The following is a 16,394-nucleotide window of genomic DNA, read 5'->3' on the forward strand; positions in this document are numbered from 1 at the left end:
TGATCTAGGTATTTAGAGGCTCTATCACAATTATAATTTAGCCTTTAAAATTAACATCAGAATTAAAAGAGGCTTAAGAGTGCAGGTATCGTAATGGTTGAATTTTAACTCCATTGACGGATCCAGGGAGAAGGGGGGGGGGGGTTCCGGGCTTTGGAACCCCTTTTATTTTTGCAGAAAGAGGAAGAGAGAGAGAGAATGCTTTTTTCTGTAATTTAAATATTTTTACGTCTATTATTTTCAATAAAATAAGTACTTTAATCTCTGCCCTTTCTGCTCTCTAGATAGAGTTTTGCATATTGCTTTCCTCCGTGTACCTTCACAACCCCGCGACCCTGGGCCTCGACCACCCACACGTAACATGAAAAATTTCACTTTGATATCATCGGAAGATTCTGACGAACGTACGGCTATGCCATTTTTATGACCATCTTCTGAAGTAACTAACTTTAAGAAGAATGCATAAAAAGTCATGAAAGGGTGTATGCGTAAGAGAATATTTCTCTCCTTATATTATGGGGATATTTCAATCAATGAAGAGAAGGGTTCAAAATGTCCCCGTAGTATGTGGGGGAGGGGGCTCACTTTTCCTTTAAAAAATAATCTTTTGTTATAATTTTAATATATAAGTTTTGATTTGCATTGGAAGCTCCCCCGCACTTTTTGTTGCGGGAAGATTCAAAATACGGAAAATCAATTCTTTAAAAGAAATCAAAATGTACCGAAAAGTTAGACGAAGCCCCCTCTCCCCCCCCCCCCCCCCCCCTTGAAATAGTAGGATTTATACAGTGTGGTACACAGGTTGTTATTTTTATTTAATTTATTTTTTTTTTGCTTGTCAACTCTTTTTAGAGGTTGCCTCCTTTGAAAACCGTTGCTGCAGGCTTGAATTTAAGTGTCTGCGGTGTGACCTAGAACCCCCCTCCCCTTTTCAAAAACTGCTGGATCCGACCCTGTACTCAAGCACTAAAGGGGCTCGAGTTATCTAAAGCGATGCTAAGTTATCGATTAACTTGATCAATTTAAACACACAAAAAAAGATTAATTGTGTGTGTGTGTTTTTTCTTCCCTCTCTCTCTTTTTAAATAACGGAATGGTTAATATACAACACCTGCAATCGTAACTTCTCGGCAAAACAGTGTGTTTTTCCGGGCTCGCATGTGTGTAGACAGAGGCTATTTGGTCTTGAAATCACAGGTGTGTGCACTGTTTGCTAGGATGCTTAGACTGGTGACAGTATTCGCTACAGACATGAAGAGCTATATACCAGTTTCATAGCATGTGCAGTTTTTTACTAGTGAAAATTCGAGTAAATTAAAAGTCGAATATCTTGGATATGGGGTAACCCATATAAATCTATTCTTGTTACAACGATCGTCAACGCATCCATGGACGGGTTCATTGGTTACTCTGAAAGGTGGCACAGGTTAACCTTTCGATAACATTTTCTACAATGATCTGTCTACTTTCAGTGATAGTACTTTCATAGCAAAATTGTTAACCCGTAACGGCTGGGACTTGACTTCTGTACTAGTTTTATACGGAAGATTCTATCATTGGAAAGTTAGATGGTACACGTGTAGCACAGATCTGTAGTACGCAGAATTTTTTTTATTATGTTTCTCCCTCTCCCCCACATGGAAAAACGTAGTTACAGACCTGTATCAAGCTACATTTGGACTGCTTTCTATCAAATTATTTTGCGAACCTTGATGCACAGAACTAATGCCGGTGAACATAGTAAAGACTATCTTTTAAAAGCTAGTAGTTGAAATAAGTTTTTAATTCAACATGTTCAAGCTGCTAAGCTATCTATATAAGTTCTCCCTACTTATTTAAAATGCTTGTACCATAGAATTTAGTTTATATATATTAGGATATATGTATAAAAGAGAAATTCGGAACTTGGTTACGCCAAAGAATATATAAATACGATGTGCAGATTTTAGAGCGAGGTTTGCCAATGATTGGCATATTCTAATTCGAAAAGGGCGAATTATTCTAAAAGCAAGTTGTCTTCGGGGCAAACTCTAGCATTCTCGCGCATGCGTAGCCTGACGTAAGCCCATGGCATCTGGTTTAACCCCGCTTATATATTTTCTGCGTGGACCTCAGGGTCCACGCAATAAGCCTCAACCTGACCATTAGGTCAGATATTAGACTCCCCTTGGTACTGACGCGTATAGGACCGTCTGACATTTGCCATGATAGGCAGTTTTCGGCTTATAACTATTTCATATAAGCATAAGTATAAGCTTGTTATACATGGTAAGTCGTTGAAGATATTTAAATTAATCGAGTGTAAAAAAAAAAACAAACAGAAAACAAAAAAAAAAAAAAAAAACAAAAAAAAAAAAAAGAAAGAAAGAAAAAATAGAAAAAAAGAAAGAAAAAGAAACAACCAAAAAAGCAATATTTTTTTCTGAAGTAGGTTAAAATGCGTCCTAGGACCCCTGTGATCTAACATCTTTTAAGAGCAATACCTTAACAATCATAGATATGTTTAGTTATTCATTATTGAAGTCCTTTAATCGATAAAGAAAAAATATAAATGTGATTGTCGCAGAAAGCGAGCTCCAAATCATAGCAAATGAATCGTACACTTACAAAGTAGTAAAGCCCGTGTTAAAGCACCTTTATGCATTACAACTAAGGATCGTCACCTTTATACATTACAACTAAGGATTGTCACCTTTATACATTACAACAAAGGATTGTCACCTTTATACATTACAACAAAGGATTGTCACCTTTATACATTACAACTAAGGATCGTCACCTTTATACATTACAACAAAGGATTGTCACCTTTATACATTACAACTAAGGATTGTCACCTTTATACATTACAACTAAGGATCGTCACCTTTATACATTACAACTAAGGATTGTCACCTTTATACATTACAACAAAGGATTGTCACCTTTATACATTACAACTAAGGATCGTCACCTTTATACATTACAACAAAGGATTGTCACCTTTATACATTACAACTAAGGATTGTCACCTTTATACATTACAACAAAGGATTGTCACCTTTATACATTACAGCAAAGGATTGTCACCTTTATACATTACAACTAAGGATTGTCTCCTTTATACATTATACAAAGGATTGTCACCTTTATACATTACAACAAAGGATTGTCACCTTTATACATTACAACAAAGGATTGTCACCTTTATACATTACAACAAACGATCGTCACCTTTATACATTACAACTAAGGATTGTTACCTTTAGTCCTACAGTCAAGTTGATCTACTCCTGGATCTTTTCTTATATATAGACAAACAAATAAAAAATAGACAAGCAAATAAAATCTCTCAATAATGTTGTATGAAGTAGTCAATTTAAAAAATTAATGGAAGTGTCCCTTGTGCAGTTCATGAATTACATGTTATGCATTTAAAAATAATATTTTTTATAAAGTTGCTAATAATACAATTTAATGATCGATTGACAATTTCAAAGAGGTTTTATTTTTTCACTGTTAAAACATCATAAGTAATATTCTCATTGATAACTCTTGCGGAAATAATGTCTCCCCTAAATGACAAGTGTTAAAAAAACTCATTGTGGATAGCGAGAGTGAAAAAAAAAACACCCTGACACTGCCTAAAACTGGCATAGTTTTCCAAACTGTTGTTAAAAACCTTGTCTATATAATATGAAATCTCAAATCGTTTAACTATGAGTTCAATGTATTAAGAAAAGACGGCCAATAGGTGATACACGTAAGGCCGAAAGAAAAATACCATAGGAAATGGAATAAACAGAAAACTCAATATTTTGTGATTTGATGTTTGGATTTTTTTAATTTAGAGGACAGGATTTTTTTATGTTTTTACTGGTGCCTCGCACGATTGCTCAATTGTTCAATATGTAGTATATGATTTATGACCAGCATATGTTTGAAAGTAGAGTAAGCATTCTTTTAAATGTACATATGTTTTGCATATTTTGAACATACACTAAACATGCATTGCCTGTTTTACATGGCCAACACATGCTGCCATTTTTATTACATTTGTGGGATTATAAAACACAAAAAGCTTTCAGCAAAATATTTTGAACTGTCTTATATGAAGTTGTTAGTAATAATAAAGTATGATTTAGATAACCAAAACGTTTAATAAAGTACAACTTAGATTATCTGAACATTGTTCTGTTTGAATCTTCCAAAATGATTCATCGACTCATTATGTTTTTCAGACATGTGTAGCAAATGCCAGAACAATCTGCCACCTCGAGAACCAGGGTATCCCTTAATAGGAAATGTTGGTTTTAAATCAGAGGCTCCAGTCATTCTGTAAGATCCCACGAATAATAGATATTGCTTTTATTTAGTCTAAAAACTTTTTACTTTCTTTTTCTTCGACATTAGAATTGAAGATTGAGTTTTCAATGCTGCTTTAGCTCAATAAAGAAGACAAAGGTCTTTTTTTTTTTTAGGAATTTATGGCATAAACATGGTGATTTGATCACATTAAAAGTCTTTGGACAGAAACTCATCATTGTATGTGGGTATCAAACATTACACGAGGTTCTGGAGAAGAATGGCGAACATAGTTTTGAACATGCAGATGTCTATCAGAATCAAGAATATTTCGAAAGATCAGGTCTGTAGGTTTGATGTCGCTTTTCTCCCCAGCAATAAAAAATAAATGAACTGACCCCATTATTCCGTGTCTTTTTAGGTCACCTGAGTCACTCTAATGACTTATTGCTATCCGTTTTTTTCTGTCGTAGTTCGTCGTGCGTTAATATTTGAACATTTTCAGCTTCATCTCTGAAACAGCTGGATCAATTTCAACCAATTTAGGTAAATATCATCTACGGATGAAGGGGAACAAAAACTATGAATTTCATGGTCCCTGCCCCCATGGGACCTGAGGTGTGGGCTAAAACCATAAAAATTAATGAAATTTTTAAAAATCTTCTTCTTTACTCCTGGACAAACAAGCAATTTGTTGACATAAATGTAATAAGTATTGCGCCCTGTACCACAATTATGAATTTCATGGCCTCAGGGTCAGAGGTTCTGGTGCTAGGGCTGGGCTATATAGATACATTATTTCTTTGAAAATCTTCTCTTTGCCCCTGGGTATTAAACAAACTTACAAAGTACATAGTTATGATGAGCAAGATGCCTCTTTGAAAAATTGTGTATTTCATGGTCCCAGGGTCAGGGGTTCTGGTGTTAGAACGTGGCTTTATTTTTTATGTAGTGGAAATACATAAATCCTTTGAAAAATCTTATCTGCTCCAGGGTATTATGTAAAGAAAATGCATGGTAATGATGAGCAATGGCGCTCTTCCAAAAGTGTGAATTTCATGGCCCCTTGTTCAGGGGTTCTGGTGTTGGGGAGGGTGTTGCTTTATTGATAATATGGTAAAAATCAGTTAATTCTTCAATTCTTTGAAATCTAAACTAAGTGCATAATTCTGATGAGTGCGGACACCTCTTCCGAATTTGTGAATTTCATAATCTCGGGTCTTGGGTTCTGGTGTTTCGTGGCCATTGGGTCAGATGTTCTGGTGTGAGGGTGTGGCTCTATCGGTAATGCAGTAAAATGCATCAATTCTATCAACTAATTTTGTCCGCTCCTGGGTATTTAGCAGATAAATAAGGTGCTTACTTTTGATGAGTAATGGTGTTAATTACAAAATTTTTAAATCTTGTGATCCCAGGGTCAGGGGTTTTGGTGTTTGAAAAGGGGGTGGCTCTATTGATAATGAAATGAAAATGTGTTAATTTTTTCAAATCTTTGAAAATCGTTAACTACGTGCATAGCTATGATGAGCAAATTTCGTGCCCCTAGGTGTTAAGGTGGGGCTGTGTTGAATCTATAGTGAAAGGCATTATTTCTTTGAAAACCTTCTCTGCATCTAGGCATCTCGATCGGAGGCAAACAGTAAAAGTTTTCATAAGCATAGATATTTTTACCAGATTTTTAGCTCAACTGGTCAGAGACCAGAAGGGCTTATGCGAAAGTAAGGTGTCTGTCTGTCTAGCTGTCTGTATGTCTGTAAAGTTTTTCAAAACGCTACCCCTCCTACAGTTTCGGTCTGATTTCAATATACCTCAAAACACAAGTTGACTACACTAAGATACATAATTCCATTTGTGTTGTCATGGTTACTAAAACAGAAAGAACTAAGTACGTTACGTATTATTCGAAGGCCCACAATTTTTCGTATTTTGATATACACGTTTTCAAAAATATAACTACTATGCCCATGTAGAAGAAGATTGGTAGTTTTGATAGATGCATAACAAAATTTCGCAATCCTGTTTATTATAGGTATTCACAGGATTTAAACATCTGTTCTTTCCGGAAATTGCTATTTTTTCCACTATTTTTACAACAAATTCCCAAAATTGAAGTAGTGCATACCCCTCGAGCAAAATAAAACATATATTTTTGAAAATAATTTGATGAAAGACAAGCAAATATAATGGTAAGAGGAATGTGCAATATGTTAATTTTGATATTTCAAGACTATTTCCGGTGGCGGATAACGAGACAGTCGAGAGGCGAATTCTTATCTAGAAGTAATAATGATTGTGTATTTCGTGTAATAATGTTAAAAATACTTTTTTTCATTTATTGACCATATTTATATTGCTCATACAAATATATTTGTCATAAAAATAGCATAAAAACTAAAAAATGTTTTACAGAAATGACAAATTGCGATATTATTTTATACAAATAAGCCTTACACTTGATAAATTTTGACAGCAAGAAGGGAAGAGATCAATTTGATACATTAAAGCAATAAAATGAAAATGTTCAGCTGACAAATGAAATCACTAAAAGTATTATTGCAGAAAAGAAAATGCTTAAATCCTAGCCTTTATTTTATTTTGCTACTGAAACGGCCTATAGTTGACGTCTGCATGTATGTAAATAAATTACGCAATAAACTCAAAGATGACGTCACAATAGGTCCCCTTGCAACACATTTTTTGGAGAAAAAAAAGGGGGGGGGGTAAATTCTCAATCTTTTGGATGCCCTTGGTCAGGACTGATCAGATTAATTAATATACTGAAGTCTTGTACTTTCAGTCATTTATACAAGTGCACGATGGATGTTTCAATATATTTTCAGATTTTATAATTCCACGCACAATGTAAGCCTGTCGCATCTGCATAAGTTTATATTGTAGACATTGCCGTTAAAATTATGCATATAAAAACAAAGGCTCATATTTCACCTAGTAAAACTTATTTTTTACCCGTATATTCTACGTAATATCATTCCACATATACAAGAGTTGTAATTTCTAATCTGTCGAGCTTCCAGTGAAGTTAAAAGAAAACTGGAATGAGAAAGCTACAGAGAGGCCCAAAAAAAGAATTTCGGACAAAAAAAGTTTATCGGATTCACTTTTCAGCAAGGTTACCTGTCACTAAATTCTTTCACCCCATTACGGTGGTGTATGTGTATCACACAATTTAATATTAGTATACTGTGGAACAAAATTATCTGTCGGTGTGGACAAGTCTGAAAACAAGTTATTTATCAGGCACGAAGAATCAGGGGAGCAGGGCCCCTTCCCACTTTTTTTCCAAACTTTGAAAATGTTCATTGAAAGCCCCCCCCCTTTTATTTTTTTGCAGTAGCATAGGGAAAGTTTAGGAATTTAGTATATTGCGGGAAAATTGGTTGCGAAAAAAAATTGTGAAAAAAAGTTTGAACCTATCGTGACATGGGGCCTCGGTTTTTAAGTTCTCATAAATAAATTAAAATTGAGAAACGGTTTTAATAAGTGGCTATTGGACCGAAATGTAAAGGGTTATTTTTTTTTTTTTTAAACACCATGACGCAGTGTTTTTTGACGTTATAATGTAGCTCCGGGGTTACCAAACATGTTGATTTTAAAATTAGGTAAACTGATTTCTGTTAAATCTAATGGAATGAAACTTCACACTTCAACAAAATAAATATTTTTATATAAGAAAATGTGTACTTTTTAGATATTTCTTGAAATTTATATAACGAACTTTCCAACAACCCTCGTATTTGCGTAGCTTCGCTAGGTTGACGTCATAACGTCATAGTGTTTTCAAAGAAACTATCTACAATTGTTGTATATTCAGATAGCTTTGTAGGAAAACTGATTTGAGATAATTGCAAAAATTAAGCTGAATTAAAAAGAGGACATCTTAGACATGTTTAAAAAAAAAAAATCTTCATCAGTTTTAGGGACAGGGCCGATTTTGGTACATAACGTACTTTCTGTGAAATACTTTCAAAACGCTACTCCTCCTACAGTTTTGGTCTGATTTCAAAATAACTTGGCACACAAGTAGACTACACTGGAATACATAATTCTGTTTATCGTTTTTTTTTATCTTGATGAACGGTGTCGCAATGGTCACTAAAAATAGAAATTTCTGTGAAATACTTTCAAAACGCTACTCCTCCTACAGGTTTGGTAATTGTCTTTATCGTTTTTTGATTCTGATGAATGATGTTGGCATTGTAACTAAAATAGAAATTTCTGTAATTTTTTTTTAAAGGCTACGCCTCCTACCATTTTAGTCTGATTGCAATCTTGCCACAAAAAGACACAGAATTATTTTATTTATTGCTGTTGCAAAGTTTCAAGTCCAAGTGCTACTTTTCTCTTCCTTTTATATAAGAACAAACCGTTAGAGCTACAGTCTCGACAAAGACTTGTCGTTGAAATTCTGAACCATTTGGTCAAGTATTCTGGTGCTGACCAAGGCTCTTTTAATTTGTATTCTACTGAGAGAAATTATTCTTCTTTTTCAGTTATCGCTGATAAATAAATTAATCTCTGTGAATTATGTATTAAAAGGTTAATAGAATAAGAGAATAATGCAAGAATTTTTATTGTATAATACAAAAAGTTCTGTCATGGTTTAAATGATCAGGTAGTCTTGTAATTAATAGATAAATAAAAATGAGACACAAATAGCTTATATTATTAAATGTTCTTCAAAGACCAAGAGAAGTCAATGTGATAGGCTAAAATATATGGTTAAAAATAGTGCTGAATCACTATTGTTTTGTAAATAGTCTGCATGGTGATAGTGATAAATAGGGCAAATAGAACTTACTTTATGAGTTGTTACTGAGTACTAGACTAAGTCGATTTCTTTCGTGACCCTGATCATCCTATTTATCTTGCTTTTGTGCAACAAAGCTTCATCTATTAGTTTATTTTATACTTCTTTGAAACAACTAAGTTGTTGTATTATACTCGGGCGTCCATTGAGGTCCATAGACTTTTTTTTTTTCAAATATTATATTTTCGAAGGTGTTCTATATCCAAAACTTGCAAATTATAAAATTTTGAGTTTTGAGATTTTTGAATATCTTCCATTCAAAACAAAGCACAATCGTCAAATCATAAAACGTATGTCTCTGAAATAAGTATTTACATAAATGATGGATCTGTATGTGCTTTTGTTGTAAACTGCATATAAATCATAATACACCCCTAGTTTGTATTTTCTACTAGGTATACTTGGTGCATTTGGAGAAGTTTGGCGTATGCAAAGGAAATTCGCAATCGATACGTTGAAAAGCATAGATTCAGGAAGCTTCAATCTAGAATCACGTGTAGTCGTTGAAGTCTCAAACTTTATAACAAACGCAGAAAATGTTGGAGGCCAGGCTTTCAAGGTTGATGAATTGGTAAAAACTTACCATTACAACATCGCCTCATCTCTTATTTTCGGGAAAAGATTCGAAAATGGAGATGCTACACTGCAAAGCCTCATAGAGTTGATTAACGAGGCAATATTTAACACTCCTGATCAAGCGCCTCTGACTTTCTTGGCGTGGCTTAGACATCTTCCTGGGGATAAGTATAAAGCAAGACGCCAGCGATATGTTCTCGACGGGATTCTAAACATCATGCAGAGGGCTGTGGATGAGCACAAGAAAATACCCGAAAAACCGGATTCTACAGACTTTATATACAGTTTTGTTAAAGAGCAAGAACGGAGGAGGCGACATAATGAGGATCTATCTGGTTTCAAAGGTATTTCCTGTTTGATTTACACTAAACACTCTTATATGGGTCACGATTTTTATACAAGTTTCCCCCCAAAAAGCACACAAAGACATGTTTTCTTTCTGCAAAAGATAATATGATTATAAATAAAAAATAAAACTTCGGCATAAAACACGGACCTCTGGAAATTGCAGAGGCGGGATCAGATGCCTAAAAGGAATAATTATCCCTTGTCGATCGGTCACACCCGCCGTTAGCCCTATGTATTGATAAGGTAGACGAATTATTCCGTAGTAAAAAGGGGGTGTGTGGGGTGTGGATAGGTTAATCTACTTCATGCGGGATTTTGAACAACGTATTTTTTCCTGCTACATGTATAAGCCTGTAGGCTGTCAGTAGAAACTACAATATATTTTCTGTCGGTATTGGTATAAATTCAATTCCCCACGCTTGCGCGGGATTTCATCTAGTTTAGTATAAAAACAAAAGCAAAACAATTGGTTTGCAATATGTCGGTCAAACTACGACTCAGTGATAGATTATATTTGCTAACAAGAGCATTATGACAACCACAGAACTTGCGAATTGCTGATTTTTTAGGTCAATAGCGAGAATAATAAAAAAAAATATGTAAGATTAGACAGAACATTATCTAAAAATATAAATTCAATTGTTTTTTCTAAGATGTTGACAGTGCAGTTATAAAAAAGGATAATAAGGATAAAATCAATATATAAGCTTCTACAGAACATCATATAAAATAAATTCCATTTGAACATAAATTTTTTATTCGGTGCAAAAAGCGTATAGTAATCATCGTCATCTCTTCGGAAGAGTGCATTCGATATGTTTTGATGAAAATTCATGAAACTTCTGTTAACAGAAATACTCTTTTAATGCTTTGTATCTTATTTAACATATCTAAATAAATAAGGATTTTCTTGCGGAAGCCATTTTTCAAGATATGTCAACCGTGCTTTACCAAAGTTAAGGACAGCTTTCAATTAACATTATCAATTTTCAGTCCTACGTTGATTCCATATCTCACAATGAACTTGAAATAAAAGACATCACAGAGTCTGATACAAGGTTCATTTAAGAAATGAATTTAATTTTTGAGGATTAATGAGGACATGAACTACGACGCTTCACGCCGGCATATTTCATGAAGCGCGTTTTCAAAAATAAGATTAATTTTTTATATTTACATTCTTTTCTGATGAGTTACTACAAATTTCACCATTCAACTGTCATTTTTAAAGCAAAACAGTATAATTATTTACATTTCCCAGAATTTTTCCCTAAGATTCTTTGCAAATTAGAGGATTGTTCATTTTCTCATAATACCGTACTTGACGTCAAAACTATCGTGCAAACTGTTTTGCTTAAAAAATGACAGTTGAATGGCGTAACCTGTGCAAACTCATCACAAAAAAAATGTAAATATAAGAAATGAATTTAATTTTTGAAAATTCATGAGGTTCATGAACTACAACGCTTCACGCCGGCATATTTATCATGATGCGCTAACGCGCTTCATGACATATGCCGGCGTGAAGCGTCGTAGTTCATGTCTTCATGAATCTTCAAAAATTAAATTCATTTCTTAATTGCACTATAGTTTTGACGTCAAGTACGGTATTCTGACGTAACAATGGAGATATTCATGCTCATCCATGGTAGTTCATGAGAAAATGAACAGTCTTCTAATTTGCAAGGAATCTTAAGGAAAATATTTGGAATGTAAATATATATGAATGTTTTACTAGAATGAAATAGTTGAAGATAACAAACAGTGATTGATCTAAAAAAAACCCTAAAAAACAATTAATACAAGTCTGTGAACAGGGCATTAAACACGGACCCCTGAAAATTCTTGTTGTGGGAACATTTGCGTAGAAGACATTGATGGCAAACTAATAACTAAACGTTTGTATGATTAACGTGATGATTTAAACTTTTCCGTCGTGACTTCCCGTTATTTATGTAGCAATATACAATTTTCGTTTGTATATGGGGATTGTGTATCTCAGTCGATTCGATATGCAGAAATTTATTCTTCTTACAACCAATATCTTAAACGAAGCAGGCTAATGACAAGTAGGTTAATGATACAAGGGTATCTACAATCCCTTTTGAAGTTAATATATAGCAATTTATAAGGCTGATACAATGACATTGTGTGCAAATATAATCTGTCGTTAGGTCGAATGTTGTCTAACGTCCTTCATACAAATTGCCCATTATTTACATACTGTGTTGACTACTGATCTCTCCGTTAACCCCATTATGACAAAACACAGGGGGTAAAACCAGTCGACAGGGGTTGCTCACTCTTACGTTTTTATAGATTTTTATGTTTGCTCTGGTCACAATTTGTATCGTTTAACTGGACTTTGAGCATGATTACTGTTTGTTATCTGAACATTTTATTCAAAGGAATCTGATTTCCATTTTAATTTACAACCAACTTTGATCAATTCTCTCATGATAAGGTTTTTATAATTGCTCATTTTATATTTAATTGATGTATTCAAAAGTTCAAATAAATGTCCAACATACGGAATGTTCCTTACAGACCGAGATTTACTTTTAATGGGATACGGCCTTCTCTTTGGTGGAGTCGGTTCTGCTCACACACTCCAATGGTCAATTTTATACCTGATGCATTATCCTGAAGTCGTCTCTCGCATGCAGAGAGAAATTGAAGAAAACGTCGAAAACGCTCGCCCTCTTACCATGGAAGATAAACCACGTCTTCCTTTCTGTCTAGCGGTGATGTACGAGGTTCTCCGAACAGCGTCAGTCATCTATGCTGCCCCAATTCATGCTCTGACATCTGATATAACGATAAATGGCTACACTTTACCAAAAGACGCCTACTTGCTGCTGGCCCTATGTAGTGTCAACATGGATCCATCTATCTTTAAAGAACCAGAAACATTTAACCCCGATCGCTTCATTAACGAAGATGGTCAAGTATTTGGTTTTGAGAAAGTCAACACTTCCTTTTCATTAGGTTTGTTATATATATTTTGTATCATCTATATAGATACGGACGAGGGTTGTCCCCAATTTCCGTAGACAAATGTAGGTTTATAGGAACTAGGTGTCATAAATTAATGAAACTTTATAGATTGAACCGACAATAACTCTTTTTAAATAAAATATTTCATTGTCTGGTGTAAAAAGCAACCCAAAATATTGGAATTAAAAATAGGTATAATATTTAAGATATAATATTTAAAATCTTATTAAAAAGTAGTTACTACTCAGAAATTCGGATATAGAAATTAAAGACATTAAAATTTTTTGACATTGCAACGTTAATTACCTTTCCTTATATTTTCGTGCATATGCTTTAATAAATATGAATTTAATAACGTTTAATATCCACCGTTTTGAATTTTTTTTTGAAAAATAGCAGCTGCGTTGACACACATGACGCTCTAGACTGTGATCAAATGTTCTGATCTTGAATTCACTCCTTCAGAAACGCATGTCATAAATGTTTGGTGCACATGACAAGGTGCCATTTATTTTAATCTTAAATTGTATTACAATGATCAAGATATTTCACATTTATATCTTTAACTTTTATGAAAAAATTAAAAAAAAATTAAATCTGGTAATTAGTGTATTTTCCCCCAAAATCTGAACCGGTAACTTTTTTTTTTTTTTTTTTTTTTTTTTGTTTTTTTGGACTTCGGATAATGTTCCGGGTTTTGGGAACGAAAACACCACAATTCTTATTACTCAGATTGTTTTGAATTAATCATGTTAAAACTTCGTATTTTGTCAGCCAATTATCAACACAATTTATCCACCCAGAAAATTTTCAGAAGATGTATAAATTTCTGTAAAAGATATGAGCTCAGTTTACGGAATTTTTGGTCAACCTCATATATGGGGAAGAATATTATCACTATTTTTATTTTGATTTAACTCAAAAAGCAGAAGAGGCTCCCGCAGCACAATGCTCACCTGAGTCATATTGACCATGCTTATCTTGAGAAGTTTTTATATAATATTTTTTCTCTTCTATATTCAAAAACAATACGTTGATCCCATAGTATAGCTCCACTTTCCTTGCATGGGCCACAATTTGAACATACTTACCGATAAATCTGTGCTACTTGAGGATGATTTAAGGAATCACTGTCTAGTTTGTTGGGTATGCCAAGACATCAACGATAGTTGGAAACGTGGGATGAAGTGCATAACGGGCGAACCCTAACAAAAAAATACTATATAGTTAATTATAATTTACTATAGTTAACTATAGTAAATCAAAGTGTCAAAGTTATCACTACAGTAAATCAAAGTTTTCAAAGTGATCACTATAGTGTCATAGTTACAACTATAGTAAATCAAAGTTTTCAAAGTGATCACTATAGTGTCATAGTGATCACTATAGTAAATCAAAGTTTTCAAAATGATCACTATAGTGTCATAGTTACCACTATAGTAAATCAAAGTTTTCAAAGTTATCACTATAGTAAATCAAAGTTTTCACCATAGTAAATTAAAATTTTCATAGTGATCACTATAGTGTCATAGTGATCACTATAGTAAATCAAAGTTTTCAAAGTTAAAACTATAGTAAGTCAAAGTGTCAAAGTTATCACTATAGTTAACTATAGTTTTCATACTATCAAGTTATCACTATTGTTAACTATAGTAAACTATAGTTAACTATAGTATTTTTTGTTAGAGAAGCCCGTTAAGCATAAATTATCCAAAGTTTCCAACTATCGTTGATGTCCCTGGCATACCCACTAAACTAGACAGTGATTCCTTATATTTACATTTCTATGTGGAATAAAATGGTTAATATAAATTTAAAAATTCTGTCTAATGAATTTAAAATACACGAGGCCTCACGTGTTAATTTCAAGAGTCTTCGCCCACTGACGTCAGACACAAACACAGCCGAACGATATTGACATGCATATAAGGCTCCTGACTTTTCACCTGGCGAAATTAACATTCCGGTCGAATGATCAAGAAATCAACTCTCCTAACTTTCAAAGAGTTATCACAGAGAAAACAATTAGAAAATGGAAATATTGCATATTATTATGCTTCCTGTCAGTTTGTCTCTATATAATCAATACCCAACTATTTTCGCATAATATTCTAAGGATTTATATAGCGCATGCATACTATGCCGTAATAGTGCACGGCTTCTTTTTCTGAAGGAAATCCGACTGCGCCCACGCCGGGAATCGAAATTACGACCCCAAGATTGTCAGTCCGACACGCGACCGATTACCCACAGACGACGTTATCATGCATTTTATTATAATGTATATAAACGTAGTTTCATACATGTTCATACTTAAAGAAAAAAATAGCAATTTTTTTTTCTAAAAAAGTCCTTGTAACTTTTTTACTTAAATAAAATTCTTTGAAACTATCTGTACATTATACCTAACTGCATGAAACATTTAAAAAAAAAAAAAATATGACGTACATGTAGCACAACGTGACTTCATATTAGGAGTGTACTAATATGTTTGAGACCCATACAAGAATCACCGTAAGGGGCTATGAAGTTGTGGAAATGGGAAAAAAAATATTCAAACAAATTTTGTACTTATCATTATATTAGAGTTAAGACATCAATACACAAACTGAGTCCAGGGAATATTGAAAACTCTTAATCGCATAAAGCTTAGTTAAGGAACATAAATAAAATTTGTCAATAAGATTATACCTCTGCACACGGAAATTTATTTAAGTTGTCGTTTTCATACAACAGTCAGCATAATAATAACAATAGTGTTGTGTTTTGCATGTACTATGCCTAAAAATAGTAGTCAGGGTTTGACACATATTGCACTCGCCTCCGGCTCGTGAACCATGTGTCAAATCCTGACTACTATTTACGCATAGTGTATGCAAAACACAACACTATTTTATAAATATGATTAAGATTATTGTTGTGGATTTTGAGAATTATATATATATATATATATATATATAACATGGAAATCAATCAATCATAACCTTTTTTCCAGGACCAAGAAATTGCTTAGGTCAACGATTAGCAGAAATGGAAATGTTCCTTTTCATCACTAGCCTAGTGCAGAACTTTGATATTGAAAACGAGGCAGATACTCCCCTCCCATCCCTAGAGGGAACATATAAAGGGGTACACGTCGCCACCCCTTATAAAGTGTGCCTCAAGAAGAGAGACAATGAAGTACAGAGAAGCCAGGAAATTGTTTAATAAAGCCTACTCAGAAAACAAACTATTCACAAATCTTTAAAAATGTTCATTCATGCATAAAAAGTTTCAATAGTTATTGAAAATTGTATAATAGGCTAAAACCGTAAAGTTTAGCAAACACCTTAATATGTTGCCTTTCTCTCTTTACAAACTA

General features: G+C 33.7%; 1 protein-coding gene across 1 annotated transcript; it reads left to right on the forward strand.

Moving 5' to 3' along the window:
• Positions 1–4,222: 4,222 nt before the first annotated feature.
• On the forward strand, positions 4,223–16,240 carry LOC133203511 (cytochrome P450 2D28-like). Its single transcript, XM_061339286.1, has 5 exons — positions 4,223–4,317; positions 4,461–4,627; positions 9,508–10,032; positions 12,584–13,024; positions 16,029–16,240. The coding sequence occupies exons 1-5, from the start codon at positions 4,223–4,225 to the stop codon at positions 16,238–16,240; spliced, it is 1,440 nt and encodes a 479-aa protein (XP_061195270.1).
• The last annotated feature ends 154 nt before the right edge of the window (positions 16,241–16,394 follow it).

Source organism: Saccostrea echinata, unplaced genomic scaffold (assembly GCF_033153115.1).
Source record: "Saccostrea echinata isolate AGI-Se365-2 ecotype Australia unplaced genomic scaffold, CSIRO_AGI_Sech_v1 ptg000051l, whole genome shotgun sequence".
NCBI lineage: Eukaryota > Metazoa > Mollusca > Bivalvia > Ostreida > Ostreidae > Saccostrea > Saccostrea echinata.